Source organism: Sceloporus undulatus, chromosome 2 (assembly GCF_019175285.1).
Source record: "Sceloporus undulatus isolate JIND9_A2432 ecotype Alabama chromosome 2, SceUnd_v1.1, whole genome shotgun sequence".
In the NCBI taxonomy this organism is placed as follows: domain Eukaryota; kingdom Metazoa; phylum Chordata; class Lepidosauria; order Squamata; family Phrynosomatidae; genus Sceloporus; species Sceloporus undulatus.
The window spans coordinates 169,228,987-169,242,903 of NC_056523.1; the positions used below are offsets into that span (position 1 = coordinate 169,228,987).

At 42.9% G+C, this 13,917-nt stretch overlaps 1 protein-coding gene across 1 annotated transcript in view; it reads right to left on the reverse strand.

Moving 5' to 3' along the window:
• The window catches only part of LOC121921041 (myosin light polypeptide 6-like), a 27,182-nt gene extending 22,348 nt beyond the window's left edge, over positions 1-4,834 (reverse strand). The window contains exon 1 of the mRNA XM_042448504.1: positions 4,530-4,834. Within this exon, the coding sequence (XP_042304438.1) occupies positions 4,530-4,706 (177 nt within the window). The 5' untranslated portion in view covers positions 4,707-4,834. The remainder of the gene's footprint in view (positions 1-4,529) is intronic.
• Between the last annotated feature and the right edge of the window lie 9,083 nt (positions 4,835-13,917).

Genomic DNA, 13,917 nt, shown 5'->3' on the forward strand with positions numbered 1-13,917 from the left:
CGAGGAGGCTGTAAATGAAAGGGGCCCCTAAGCATCATCCATCCCTGCCCCATTCCTCTGTCCTGCATGGACACCTAGGAGTCTGCAAAGGAAAGGGGCCCCTAGGGGTCATCCATTGCAGCCCCATTCATCAGTCCTGCATGGACACCTAGGAGTCTGCAAAGGAAAGGGGCCCCTAGGGGTCATCCATACCTGCCCCATTCCTCTGTCCTGTATGGACACCTAGGAGTCTGCAAAGGAAAGGGGCCCCTAGGGGTCATCCATTCCATTTTATTTAATAATAAAAATAATGAAAAAAATAAATAAAAATCAAGACAGGGGTGTATATATTTAATAATAAAAATAATGAAAAAATAAATAAAAATAAAGACAGGAGTGTATATATTTAATAATAAAAATAATGGGGAAAAATACTGCATTTGCACTCCAAAAGCTACCCTGATTTGCCCTTTTGCCTTCTGTCACCTGTTGCATCCAGATTCCCCTTTTTCCTTCGGCTCTTTCCTTCTCCCCCTCCCCTCCGCTAAATAGGACCCTAGAGATGGGGGGGAAACCCCCTCGCTCCCCCGGAAGCACAAAGGTCAGGATGCCACCAAAACCTCCAAAGGGCATGCGCAAATATGTTGATGCAAAATGCGAAAGACAAAAGGAAGGTGCTGGTGTAGTAAAAAGTTCCGCTATGCATGGTTTCGCATCACGCAAATCACAACTTTCACACAATTGTAGCGTTAACATAACGTTATGGGGGAATGACGGAAAAGCAAGCAATGTGGTAGAACTTTGCGCGAAACAGCCATTTCGCAATGTTCTTTGCACTTCCTTAGCGCAATTGAGGGTCCAAAACTTTGAGTCTGATAAACTCCTAGGACATGGAGCAATGGATTCAAACTACAGGAAAGGAGATTCCAGTTAAATTTCAGGAGGAACTTCCTGATGGTCAGAGGTGTTTGACAGTGCAACACACTCTCTCGGAGGGTGGTGGAATATCCTTCTTTGGGGGTTTTCAAACAGAGGTTGAATGGCCATCTGTCAGGGGTTGGACTGAATGTCCCCTGTAGTCTCTTCCAACTCTGTGATTCTAACAGGACCATTTATGGGTACTATGTCCTTTAACTTAAGAGGCTGGGAAACTATTTCCCAGTCTTCCTAAGGCAGCAAAGTGTTTAGGGCCAGTGCTGGGGTGATATATATGACTTTGCTAATTCACTCTTGAACTCTCCCTGTGGGTGGTACAGTTTCTGAGTGGACTATGGCAGGCTCCTTCAGTCTTGTGACTGGAAAGTAGACGTGTTGGTGGTACAGAGGTGATATTGAGTGGGGTGGTAATGCCAGCTCGCAGGAGGCTTCTAGGATCAGCATCTAGATCTAGTTTAAATAAGACCTTGCTCTTTCCTCTCTATGATCATTCTCCTTATTGGAGTCCCTACCTCACTGTTTCAGGAATCCTGCAGCATTACGAGGATGTGGCTGCTGACTGAACACCCCAGTCCTCTCGCAACTTGATCCTCCCAGTCTCAGAAGGTGGCATCCCAGCAAAGCTAAGCCATGGAGGTGGGATTGAAATAACTGTTCCCTGTAAAAAGGGGGATATGCTAATCCCACCCCCGACCCCCTGCTTGTGGCCACCTGTCCCTGTCCAGACTTTCTGAGAATGCAGGCCAAATACCAGGCTTTTGCGCCTGCTGTTCAGACCTTTCATTAAAATAACAGGAGCCCTTTCAATTGCTAAATTTATCTTGTCTCTCTAACCTGCTAACCTTAGCTGGCTGCCCTTCCCGCTTACCATTGTCTAACGCAGGAGCCTCTGTTAAGATGGGGAGTAAAATGGGGTTTCTACAGATGCCACAATGTGGTGAATAAAAGAAGCAGTGGTGACTGTCCATGAAGCATTAAACTCAGATGGCCTTGAAGTCTAGCATTTTGCTGAGACCAGGAAAATGGAAGTGGACTTCCAAGATCCACATTCTTGTCTATGCTTAGCTACTAAGCTCAGGGGCTCCTGATTTATATTACTGGGTTGCAGTGGTGTCACTAGGGTTGGTGTCACCCAGTGCAAAACTCACATTGACCATCACCCATACCACATGCTACAATCTCCTCTGTAATGTTTTTGTACTAATGTTACTCCTAAATGCTAATTTCCATATATCACTGAATGTAATGGTAACAGTTGTGAAATAAAACAACTAGCAACATTAAAACCATACCTTTCAATTACGGTATCACACATAACAGCTAAAATTTGTTGAGATTTGATGTTTTTAAATATTTTTTTTAAAAAAAAAACAAGCATCACATTCTTATTTTTAATTTTTATTTAAAATTAAACATTTTAACATTTAAATTTATTTTTTTAAAAATTGGGTTCTCCATTCTCCTCTCAATGTTTAAATTTAAAGGGACACAGGCAAATGCCACAGCCCATTTCTGCCAAGAGGCAGATGTTTGAGGAGCAATGGTATTAAACCCCCTTGGGGTATCACCTGGTGCAGTCCGCACCCTCTTCGTGATGCCTCTGTGGTGTAGTGATGTGAAAGTTGGACTAGGACTCTGGGAAACAAAGGTTCAGATTCCCCGTTCCTCCATGTAAATCCATTGGGTGACCTTGGGCAAGCCACACTCCCTCCGCCTCAGAGGAAGGCAATGATAAACCCCCTCTGAATAAGTCTTATTGAGAAAAACCCAGGAGAGGGTCACCATAAGTCAGAGCTGACTTAAAGGACAGAGGAACAACATAGGTTTGCCTTCAGTTGTAATAACTCTGAAATGATGTGAAAGCACAGGGCCATTGTTTCAAAACCCTGAAAAACGTGTTTGTCCAGAAGTGACAAACAGTTGGAAGAAACATACACACAAAACATGCATTTAATCTAGAGTCCTTCTAAATGAGGTGCCACCCTGCCTTATTCTGGGTAATTTTACAGGGGCTACAGATCCTGTGGCCATGCCATCCATTTGTACCCAATGGAAAGTTGATGGGATTTTCTGAAAGAAAAAAGGAGTGGGTTTTATCTACTTTCTGTTCTGGTTAATGTCACATTAATACTCATTAACCTTTATGTCATGTGAAAAATCAATGTTTTGTCCACTTTCTGTTTGGGTTAACACTCGATGTCATCTGAAAATCTACCCACTTTTGCAGATTTTTTCCAGTTTAAATTCGGTTTCTGCACAGGATCCATCTTATGTGATAAACTCCTAGGACTGAGTTACCCCTCCCCCAAATGTTGTAAATAAATTGGACCACCAAAACCTCTACCTACAGTGAGCCCTTTGTATCTGCTGAAGTTTGCTTCTAGGAACCATGTGAAAACCGAAATCTGTGGATGCTCAAGTCCCATTAAATGCAATGGCATAATAAAATGGTGTCCCTTATTTAAAATGCCAGAATCAAGGTTTGCTGTTTGGTGTGTGTCCATATTTTCAAGCTGTGGATGGTTGAATCCGTGAATAAGGAATCTGTGGATATGGTGAGCCGATTGTGCTTGAATGTCGTCAGGAGTTATCAGGAAGAAATATGCTAAATGATAAAGCACTCTTAAATAGCTATTGCCCCCTAGGCTACATTTCAGAAGAAGGAACTGGTAAAAGCACCTCTGAGAATTCCTTGCCTAAGAAACCCCTATGGAATGTATGGGGTTGCCATAGGTCCACAGGCAATTTGAAGGCACATCCATATATTCAAGCTATACTGAAAACATTGGAGGAAGTGCTGCATACACAGTGCACTCGTAAGAAGCCTTCATGTCTAAGGATATCTCAGTGTGACAAGATGGGAAAAGTAATATCTCTCCCCCTACAAGCAGGCAAAATGAGTAGCAACCTTCCTACCAATGCTGAGCCCCTCCCATCTAACAAGTTGTTCAGGTGCCCCTCATCATAAGAAACTACTCTTATAACAAGGGTGAGAACTGTCTGTCCTGCCACATGTTGTTGAGCTGCAACTCCCAGCATTCATCAGCATTGGCTATGCTGGCTAAGACTGCTGGGGGTTGCAGTCCACCAACATTTGGAGGACCAAATGGATTCCCTGTGCTGCTTAGACCCAAAGCAAAGAACCTCAGATCCTAGTTAGCAGTTCCCAACTCAAATGCAAATCCCTGCAGGGATGTAGTTATGAGGTGTGTGTGAAGGCCTTGCCCCCCCCCCCCGATAAGAATTCTGGCCCCAAATTAAATTTACCCCCAGTCTCCAAAATTTCTAGCATTGCAAAGAACGAGACATTGAAAATCGTTCACAATTAGAACTCTTACACTTGCCGTCTCTGTATTCCCTTGGGCACTTGTCTGTGCTTGCCTCTTTTCTTTGGATGCCCAAACTGAATTTCTGGTCGCTCAACCAAAGCTTTAAGTTATCACAGTGCTAGAAATCTGGGGATTGAAATAAAATTTCATGGGGCTAGTGCAAAATAACGGGAGAATGCCCTCACATGCCTCCCCCCGCAGCTACACTGCCACTCCCCTCCCAAGGGGAGAAGCAGTTGCCTCCTGTGCTCCTTTCCTGCCACCCTGCTTCTCCTCTTCACTCACCACCACTTTGGAGAGGTCGATTGGGGGCTCTTTGGGCTTCTGAGGTGCTGCTGGTGCTGTTTCTGGCGCTTTGCCTTTAGCTGCTGGGGCTACTGGTTTTGCTGCTGCTGGTTTAGCTGCTGTCTTGGGCGGTGGGGCTACTGGCCTCTTCACTGGGGCATCCTTCTTGGGTGGCATGTTGGCTGGCTTTTCTCCTACCAATGTGGAGGAGCAGACTCAGCAGCACATGTAGGCAGGACCCTTGGCTCAAGGGGGTGGCTTTTTCTTGTCCACAGTTTAAATAGCCCTGTGAGATGCTGTGTGATGTCAGCCCAAGAGGAATAGCTAGGCATGGGGTGGGAATGAGTCTAAAAATGGGAGCATCCGTCACCTTCAGTAATGCAAATTCCTCTCTCCATTCAAGACTGATCTCAAAAGGCTTTACTATGGCTCAAGCATCCTCTTTGCCACAGCCAGGCCTTGGACATACCTTCATGGCATCCGGCCAACCAGTTCTCTCTGCAAATCCTCTGACCCTACTCTGTAAGCAATCATATGGACTAGCAGAAGGCTACTAGGGCCTGACATATTTGCTTATTAAGGTTACACCCAGGACTGGATTAAGTGATGTTCTAAGAAAGCTATAATATAGGACCCAAACTATATTGTAGGGCGATGGAAATGTGATGGGTGAGTGGGTGGGTGGAAGGAATCTACCATACCATCATTATCTGGGAGTTCTTTCACTGGACACTTTTCTTCTAATTCTTGGCAATGAAAAATAAAGACGCTGCTTCCTTATCACAAGCTGGAGACTGAAAACAATGGCATCGTGTCTGAGTTGAAGGGCATTTTAGATTCCTTGTAGCCTGATCAGCAAAGTTGGCTTTCTGTTCTGGTGTAGATTCAGGGTAAAACTGAGGAAAGTTGAGTTGGTTTATAAGGAAGGAAGTTAGTGATAGTTTTTTGTGGGTTTTTCAGGCTATGTGGCCATGTTGTAGAAGAGTTTCTTCCTGATGTTCTTCCTGACCTGAAGTTAGTAATGTTTTGGTCAGGACATATAAAGGATGTTTCATATAAACTTGTTGCATTATTCTTTGGATCCTGCCCTCTGTGTAAAGTGAGAGATGTGTTTCGGGGACAGAAGGTAGCAAAAGGAAAAAGCAGGACAAGACCTCCTGTGTTTGGCCATAGATCTTTTTTGCCTCACTCCTTAATTTGTTCTGCTTTTGCAGTACTTCAGCTTGCGAAATTTAGGTGAAAATGCAGATAAGTGCCATAGTTTGGGGAAATTTATCTTTTTTGAACTAAATCTCCTAGAAACCTCCAGGCATTACAAACAAACAAACATTTCCAGAAAAAGACAAAAAATGGGGGGAGCAGGTCTGGACGCCTGTAAAAATACTTTGTAAAAGTATTGTCAGAGGCTTTGTTAACTGAGCTATTGTTGATTGTTGCTAACTGCCTTTGAATTGACCCTGACTCATGGCAACCCTGTGGAGAAGACATGTCTACAATTCCCTATCCTCCACTTCTCTGCTTGTGTTCTGCAAATTCAAGTCTGTGACCTCCCTGAGTGAGTATATCCATCTAGCATGTGGTCTTCCTCTCTTTCTACTATCCTCCAGCTTTCCTAACACTATTGTCTTTTCCAATGAGCAATGTCTTCTCATGATGTGACCAAAATACAACAGTCTCAATTGCCTGTACAGACAGGCCAAAATAAAGCTGCTTCAGGTCACTTTGGCGATAGGCTGTTTAAATGAAACATGCATCTTAAGAAGCCAGATGCTGCGCCAAAGCTGCGCTCCAGTCCTTAGGACTGGAGCATGGCTTTGGCACATCTTCTGGCCTCTTAGGAGGCATGCATCATTTAAAAAGCATACCTCCAAAGTGACCTGAAGCAGCTTTATTTTGGCCTGTCTGTTTGGGCAGTTGGATGATTTCCAAAAGGATTTCAGGCTTGATCTGTTCAAGGACCTATTTGTTCGTCTTTTTGGCTGTCTGTGGTATCCTGAGCACTCTTCTTCAGCATCAAATGAATTGATTTTCTTCCTATCTGCTTTCTTTACTGTCCAGTTCTCACATCCATACATGGTGATGGGGAATATAATGGTTTGGACAATTCTAACTTTAGTGCTCAGATTAATACCTTTTAGGATTTTGTCTAGTTCCTTCAAAGCTGTTCTTCCCATTCCTAGTATTTTCCTGATTTCTTGACTGAAGCGTTTGATCCTAGCCTGGACTTAAAGCAACAACTCTCTGGTGTATCCAGTATCTGCTACTGATTGGAGGGTCTGTTGAGGTTATGTGTCTTCATGTTGAAGTGTAAAAAAATCTATATTCAAGGTATGCCAGCTGAGGAGCAATAAATTGTGGCCAGCATTGTGCCAACATAAGCATTTTCTCCTCTAGTGAAAATTAAGTATAGGGTTGGTCTATAAATTGTGATAAGACAAGCCAGCTGACTTGCCACTTGCTGAGGTATGCAGTATATGCAGCCTTTCTGCTTTTTGTGGCCTCATTATTGTCACATAATTTCCTATTTTGTTCTTATTCCTCTCTAGGGACTTTATCACATGAGGGAAGAAAAGTGGAATTTGGCTGGTACTGATCACACAATGCTGTGTCCCTCCTGCTGCTGCATTACATTATATTCATTACTGTGGCGAATCTTTTCATTGACAGGCAAAACCCATCAATGGGCTCTCAGTCTCACTTGTTCTCCCCTTCCTACCAGAAGGCAGCATTTGGCAATGCAGAAAACAGATCATGTGACCATGGATCACCAAAACACTATTGTGCGGAAAAGTGTGATAATTAATGATGCCAAACTGGTATGTGTCCATTCTTTTTATATTTTTTTTATATCCATCAATCCTAAATTTCATCCAAACTTAAAACAAGCATAAATAACTTAAACTACATAACAAAAATTAAAACAAAATCTATATACATAAATTAATGATTTCTCCTCTTCTCCTCCATGCTTTTGGTTTATTTATATCTTATATGGTTCTTCCACTTTATCTACATAATTATCCCGTACTTTACTTCCTTCATTCTAAAAATTTTAAACCTCATATTATGCTTCAGACTGGTATTTGTCCATTCCTAAGGTAGTGTGATTTTGGCAGGACAGAATTCTGGTGTAATAAAGTCCCAAGGTGTTGTCCTTGTAAACCAGTGGTCTCCCAACTTTTTTAGGCTACCACCCCCTTTCCTTTTTGGATGACAACTCTAGTACCCTCCTAACATCTATTTCTTGGTATTAGGTCTACTGTTTGTGCAGCAATCAGCCAGCCAGTGGCATCAACTGCACCCAGCTCACTATCACTGCCTCCTCCTCCTACTCAGCCTCTGTGAATGCAGCAACAGCAGTGGCCCAGGCCTACTTCTCCCTCTCAGTCATGCCTGCCTTACAGCAAGAGGAAGACCAAGTGCCCAGCTGCTCAGTTGTTGCTCCCAGAGTGACCAGATGCAAAGGGAGTGGCAACCAAGCAATGACTGGGCAACTGGTCACCTTGGGAGCAGCAACGAAGCAACCAAGCTCTTGGCTGTGCCAGCCTTGTAGCAAAAACTGGTGCCAGGAAAAAGCGTTCTTGTTAGCTGCTTGACCAGCATCTTAGTGGCTTCTTCTTTGCTGGGGCAGAGAGCGGTGCAGCTAGCTTCCCACTTTTCTCTCTGGCAAGGAAGGACGCTCAGTTTGAGACAGGTAAAAGACTCTTTCAGAGAATTGACTGAAGATGCTCCTCCTGCATCTTCCTCACACAGCTTTAAGTCATCCCACCCTCAAACATTGCTTCTTCTACTACCTCATCTCTCATCCTGTTCTGTGAAATAAAGTAGAAGTTGCAGTGCAGCTCCAACCTGCCAGACAACTCCTGGCAAAACTCACTAAACTTAAATGTGAAAGCTCCTTTTTGCTACCACTTCTCCCCTGCCACCACATGCCATGCTCTAACTCCTCATCTCCACTGTAGTCCTAAACGCCACTGGTTCCCCTTGTATTTTTTTACATGCCAGTACAGTACTTTGATTGAAGGATCCCAAATGTGAATGCTCCTTTTTGCCAGTGGAGTGTTGTGGTACCTTACAAACTTATTTTTAATGGGACAAGATGTTTTGTGGAGCATCTCTGATATGTTCCCTCTCTTTTTGGGGGTTGGGGTGCTGCACAAGTAACTGCAACAAACTATGTACTCATAAAGCCAACATTTAAAGCTGCCAAAACCTGCAGTATTCCAAGTTCAGGGGGGAAAATCTGCAGTACTTACATCTCAGAAAACCTTTATTAGGAAACTATAGATCCAGTCTGGTGACTTTTGCTGTCGGAATTGACCAACAAATATTAATACTGCCTCATAAAAGTACACAAATTTTCAAACCCTAGGTGGGATTAGTTCTTATTTGTTATAATTTATAAACACATTTATCTTTTCTTTCCCACTCTGCCCATTTTCCTTTGTGATTAGAGTCAGATGCTTTCTCATAAACAACCTTGAGCAAGTTAGCCCCCCTTTCTGCATTATCTCGGCACCTGTGTCTGAGCTCATTATACTAAATAGAATTACTACCACTATATATCCCATCCCTACATAACCCAACAGATTATGGCAGAACAAAAGCCAGTGCAACTTCTGACAGCTCACAGCTGTTTCAAAGTGAGGATCTCATCTCAGCTTTACTTCCTAGTCTAATCATTTAGAGCAGCACATGTTCTCTGATCATGATGAACAGTTGCCATTTTCCTCTCCCAAAATGATTGCAGGGAGAAGCAAGATCACAGGTGCAGCCTTTCAGGAAGATTATAAGCAATGAGGGATCCTCCTCAACTAATTCTAGGGTTTTTTAAAAACGTCATAAAATCCCACACAGCAAAGCTTGCCTTGGCAAATATCTTGCATTTTTCCTAAGACTTTGGTGCTAAGGGTAAATTTAGGAAAAACATTCATAGTACCGGAACTTTGTGTATGCCTGGAAGGCCATGAATACCTAATAAGAACATGGAGTATGGTGCTGCATGCTGATTTAGGTTTCTGAAAATTTAAATTTATTTCAGTAAATTCAGGCATCAAGCTCTCATGGCTGTGACACTCTGCTTGAAAGCATATATATAGGTAATGCCTGCTGAAATCTCAGAAGCAAATTTCAAAGTAACAAAATCATATTCAAAACCTAGCCCCACAGTTTCTCACCTCATGCCTATCGGAAGCAGAGGAAATGGTTAAAAATGCAGGAGTAATGCACTGTTTAAAATACAATATAAATACATTAGATACATACAATTTATCTTTTGAATAATTGCAGAGTTTGTAGAACTCATCTTTTCTTGTTGCAGATTTTGCTTGGTTTGTTAGCATGAAAAAGTCCCAGCTCAGTCCACTTAATTGGTGCTTTGTAGGCATTGCTGAGAGGTCATATAGAAAGTGATGTTAAAGACTTAAAATATTTATTTTTGTACATTCTCTTACCATTCTTCCAGTGAATTCAATAGGATATACATAGCTCTCCTCCATCCTGCATTTTCCTCACAACAACTGTGTGAGGTAAATCAGGCTAAGAGATAGTGACTGGCCCAAGATTGACTGATGAACTCCATAGATCAGCAGGGACTAGAAGCTAGGGCAACATCTGCACTGAATTAATGCAGTTTGACACTGCTTTAGCTGCCATGGCTCAGTGCTGTGGAATCCTGGGATTTGTAGTTTGCTGTGCTATCAGAATGCTCTGGGAGAAAAGGCTAAATCTCACAAAACTGTAAATCCCAGAATTCCATAGCATTGAGATTCATGGTAGTTCAAGTGGTGCCAACCAGCTTTATTTCTGCAGTGCAGGCAAGGCCCAGGTCTCTCAAGTCTCACCCCAGCACTCTCATCACGACACACAGTGGCTTTCTTAAGGTGCCATATATTTATCTTACAAAAACCCCCAGTTCATTTAGAACATAAACTATAGACTAGTGTTCCCAGCAGAATCAAACTCCATGCACCTGCTATTTGTGGGAATTCCAGATGTAGCTTTGACCTTGGTCATGTTTAAAAAGCTGCCCTTTGCTTGCTGACTGCTCAGGATGAACTCCACTGGACAGCAGAATTGCTATGGTCTAAAACAAGCCAGTCATTTCCATAAAGGTGGGCCTTCTATGACCAGATCACGAGGCTCAGCAAATGCCAGTGGAACACTTTGCAACCCTCAGATGCCAGCGCCTGGCATGTTATTCTGTTGCCTGAGAGCTAACAAAAGAGTAGGTAGCTGGGCAGCTGAGAACCACAAGGCAAGGTTGCCGCCTGACTGCTAAGGAGGGAATGATTGATGGCTCCAGTTGTCCTGCCAAAAGGACCTACCTTACATTCCGGACAACGCTGTGTTACAACTTTATTAAAGGCAGAGTGTTAGGCTTGTGTTGGCTGCTCTCCCAATTTTCCCTCTTCAAGCAGCAGAGGATTGTGTGCATGTACACATATTTTAAAATTATTCTTCCTTTTATTACTACTACTAGGGATTGAGTAGGATCCTAGCATGGCTTGACCAGTGACAAGCCAACCCATGGCAGTGTCATCATCCCTAAGCCTGTTGTGCAAAACACAACATCACAGACACTGGAGAAGGGTGAACTTTGGAAAAATTCCCCTTGTAGCCCTGACTGGCATCTTTGCTGTCTGGTCCAGCAGCTGGGAAGACAAATACCACATCTATATGCATTCCTTCCAACTGTCCTGAATTGGCAGGAACAGTCCCAATTAATTACCCACTGTCCTAATTTTTCAGTTGTTTTTAAAATATCCCCATTTCTCTCCCCCCCCCTTCTCTTTGTCCTCAGCTTACTGTACTTCCATTTGCTGGAAACTGAGTACAAAATGCAAAACTAGTTAACTAAATGGGGTGGGGAGGACAGGAGAGGAAAGGCAGAATTTTGGCCTTAAGAAGGTTCAGGCGCATGCAAACCGCTGCAGCTTCTCCCAGTTTGTGAGTTCTTCCTCTTTAAAAACTTTTGTCATCTTGATCACACTTCAACATGGCTTGGCTGTACATGTCCGGTTTCATCTGCAAAATGTTGGAGGTTATGCATATGCAGAAAACTTGAGAAGCAATGGGATGTGGGACTGTTTCTCTGGAAATTAGCCTTTTTACTCACAGAGGAATTTAATCTTCCCTTCTTAGAGATGCTGTACTTGCCCTCTGGGTTTAGGAGGCTCTTCCTTGGGCTTCCAACTCTCTTTGGAAGGAAACATTTCCTCCTTTTTCTTCACATGAAAATGAGACTGCTAATGCTGTCAGGCACATCATGAACCTTTTGGACATTTTCAGATGTGGAAAAAAGCCAGGAGTAAAAGGTTGGACTGGATGGCCCTTGTCAAACACATTGTGCTCATCCAGGACTTATCCTGTGAAGATACAGGAATGCGCCAGCAACAAACCATTCACAGGGAAGTCCCAGGAATGGTTTGCTGCTGGAGCGTTCCTGGATCTTCATGAGATAAGTCTTGGATGTGGGTGACATCATCTGAAAATATTCAGCGCAATCGTGCGATTATGACAGGAGTATCCCTTTTACTCCTGCCTCCTCCTCCTCCCTGGGTCTGATAATCTCCCATGTTTTCTTGAGCCTTGCCAAATGGTTAACTCATTGTATTTATTTTGCTTTGTAAGAAATCTTGAGTTCTGCTTTTTCAGAAAGGTGGGGTATAAATAAAGTTAGCAGTAATAAATGCCTGCCCCCTCTCCCACCTTCTAGAATTAGCCTTGTAAATTATAAGAGGGAAAAGAAGGCATGAGTCCACCAGGGAAATCTGGCATTAGCTTGTGACCTAATGTATAATACAGTGGTCCCTCCACATTCATTGGGGTTAGGAGTTCAGGATCCCCGTGAAAGTGGGGGGAAAACAAATAAAACCCCCCTATTATTTTTAAATGAGAGGACAGCTGTTCTCTAGATCCTCCAGAACAACAATGTGGTCACCATCCAGCAGAAGAAGACTATAGAATTGTGCTGAAGGACCTACAAACGCCTAGAGAAATGTTTTATCTAAAAATCTCTAGGTCCTCCAGTGTGACTATGGCAAAGTCATGGTGGATATTCCTAGAGATAACATATTTATCAAATCTAGATAATCAAAGTCAAAGCCACAAATATGGAGGGGCAACTGTACAGTCTCTGCCTTTGCAGTTCTCAAAAGCAAAGGGACATTTGCAAGGCCCTGGTGAGATTTCAGAGGTCAGTGTAACAAGCTGACTACAAACCAGCCAATCAGAAGCCAGAGGCCCTAAGCCAATCAGGTGCTGGCTTGGGAATTTGAAGGTTCCGTTTGACAGTTGGGGTTAGAATGTTGAGAGATGAAGTTGGATTTAAGAATCCTGAGGGTTGAAGCGGGAGTGGAGTTGAGGAGAGAGTTAGGGGAAGAGTCGGTTCCAGAGGGGAACTTGGTTATAGTCCATAGTTAGGGACTCTAATTAAAGAAAGATTATAGTAAGCCTGAGAGGCAATACTAATAGGCAATAGGGACAGAGTCAGTGTCCTTAGCAGCTGGTATAGTCTGTAGCAAGTTGAACGGTGGTAACAAAGTAACCATTAAGAAGTAACACGTGCCTGAACTAACAGTTGTTTAATATCATTTAGTTCAAGAAATATCTGTTCAAACCTTTTGTTAAATAAAGTTCTTATTTTGTTTTATCCAAAGGCTGGTCTAGCATATATATTATATCCATGCTACTATAATATACAATACTGTGAACCTGCCACATAAGAAAGGGGGTTCGCTACATAATTTAGCTGGCAGAGGTGTGCGAAAAGAAAACACATAGGACTGCCATATTCAGGAGGAGTGGGGGCGTTACATAATTTGGTGAAAGCGGGGTGGGATAACAAAAGTCCCAAGTGCCTGCCACAAGAGAAAGGTTAGTCATCACAGTCAGTTGAGAAATAGGTCTAGAATCAGCATTTCTTGGTTATCTCAGATCCAGCGTTCCTTGAACAGCGATAAAATTGCTTTCCATCTCAGATTTCTCTGCCAGTTGTCTGAAAGAGGCATATAACTCACTCACCAAGAATGTCTATTGATCCGGGAATTTTACAGGGGCAATTGTCAAGCAGGCTAGGATGTCCACCTTAACCATTCCAAAACAAGGAGCATAATACAAATTAGCATAATAGTTGCATATGCCTATTGCTTTGAACAGAGGACGTTTACAAATTATTGTTAGATAACTAGAAAGCAGTGATGTAGACTTGAGTCGATTGACTTGGACTGAAGTCGTTTCAGTAACTTAACTTGGACTCAACTTGGCAATAAATGATGTACTGACTTGACTTGAGACTTGTATATTTTTAGTGACCGACTTGCTGGTCTGACTTTATCAAGAAACAGCAAAACATGTTAGGCAATGGGCTTGATATCTATTCAGCAGC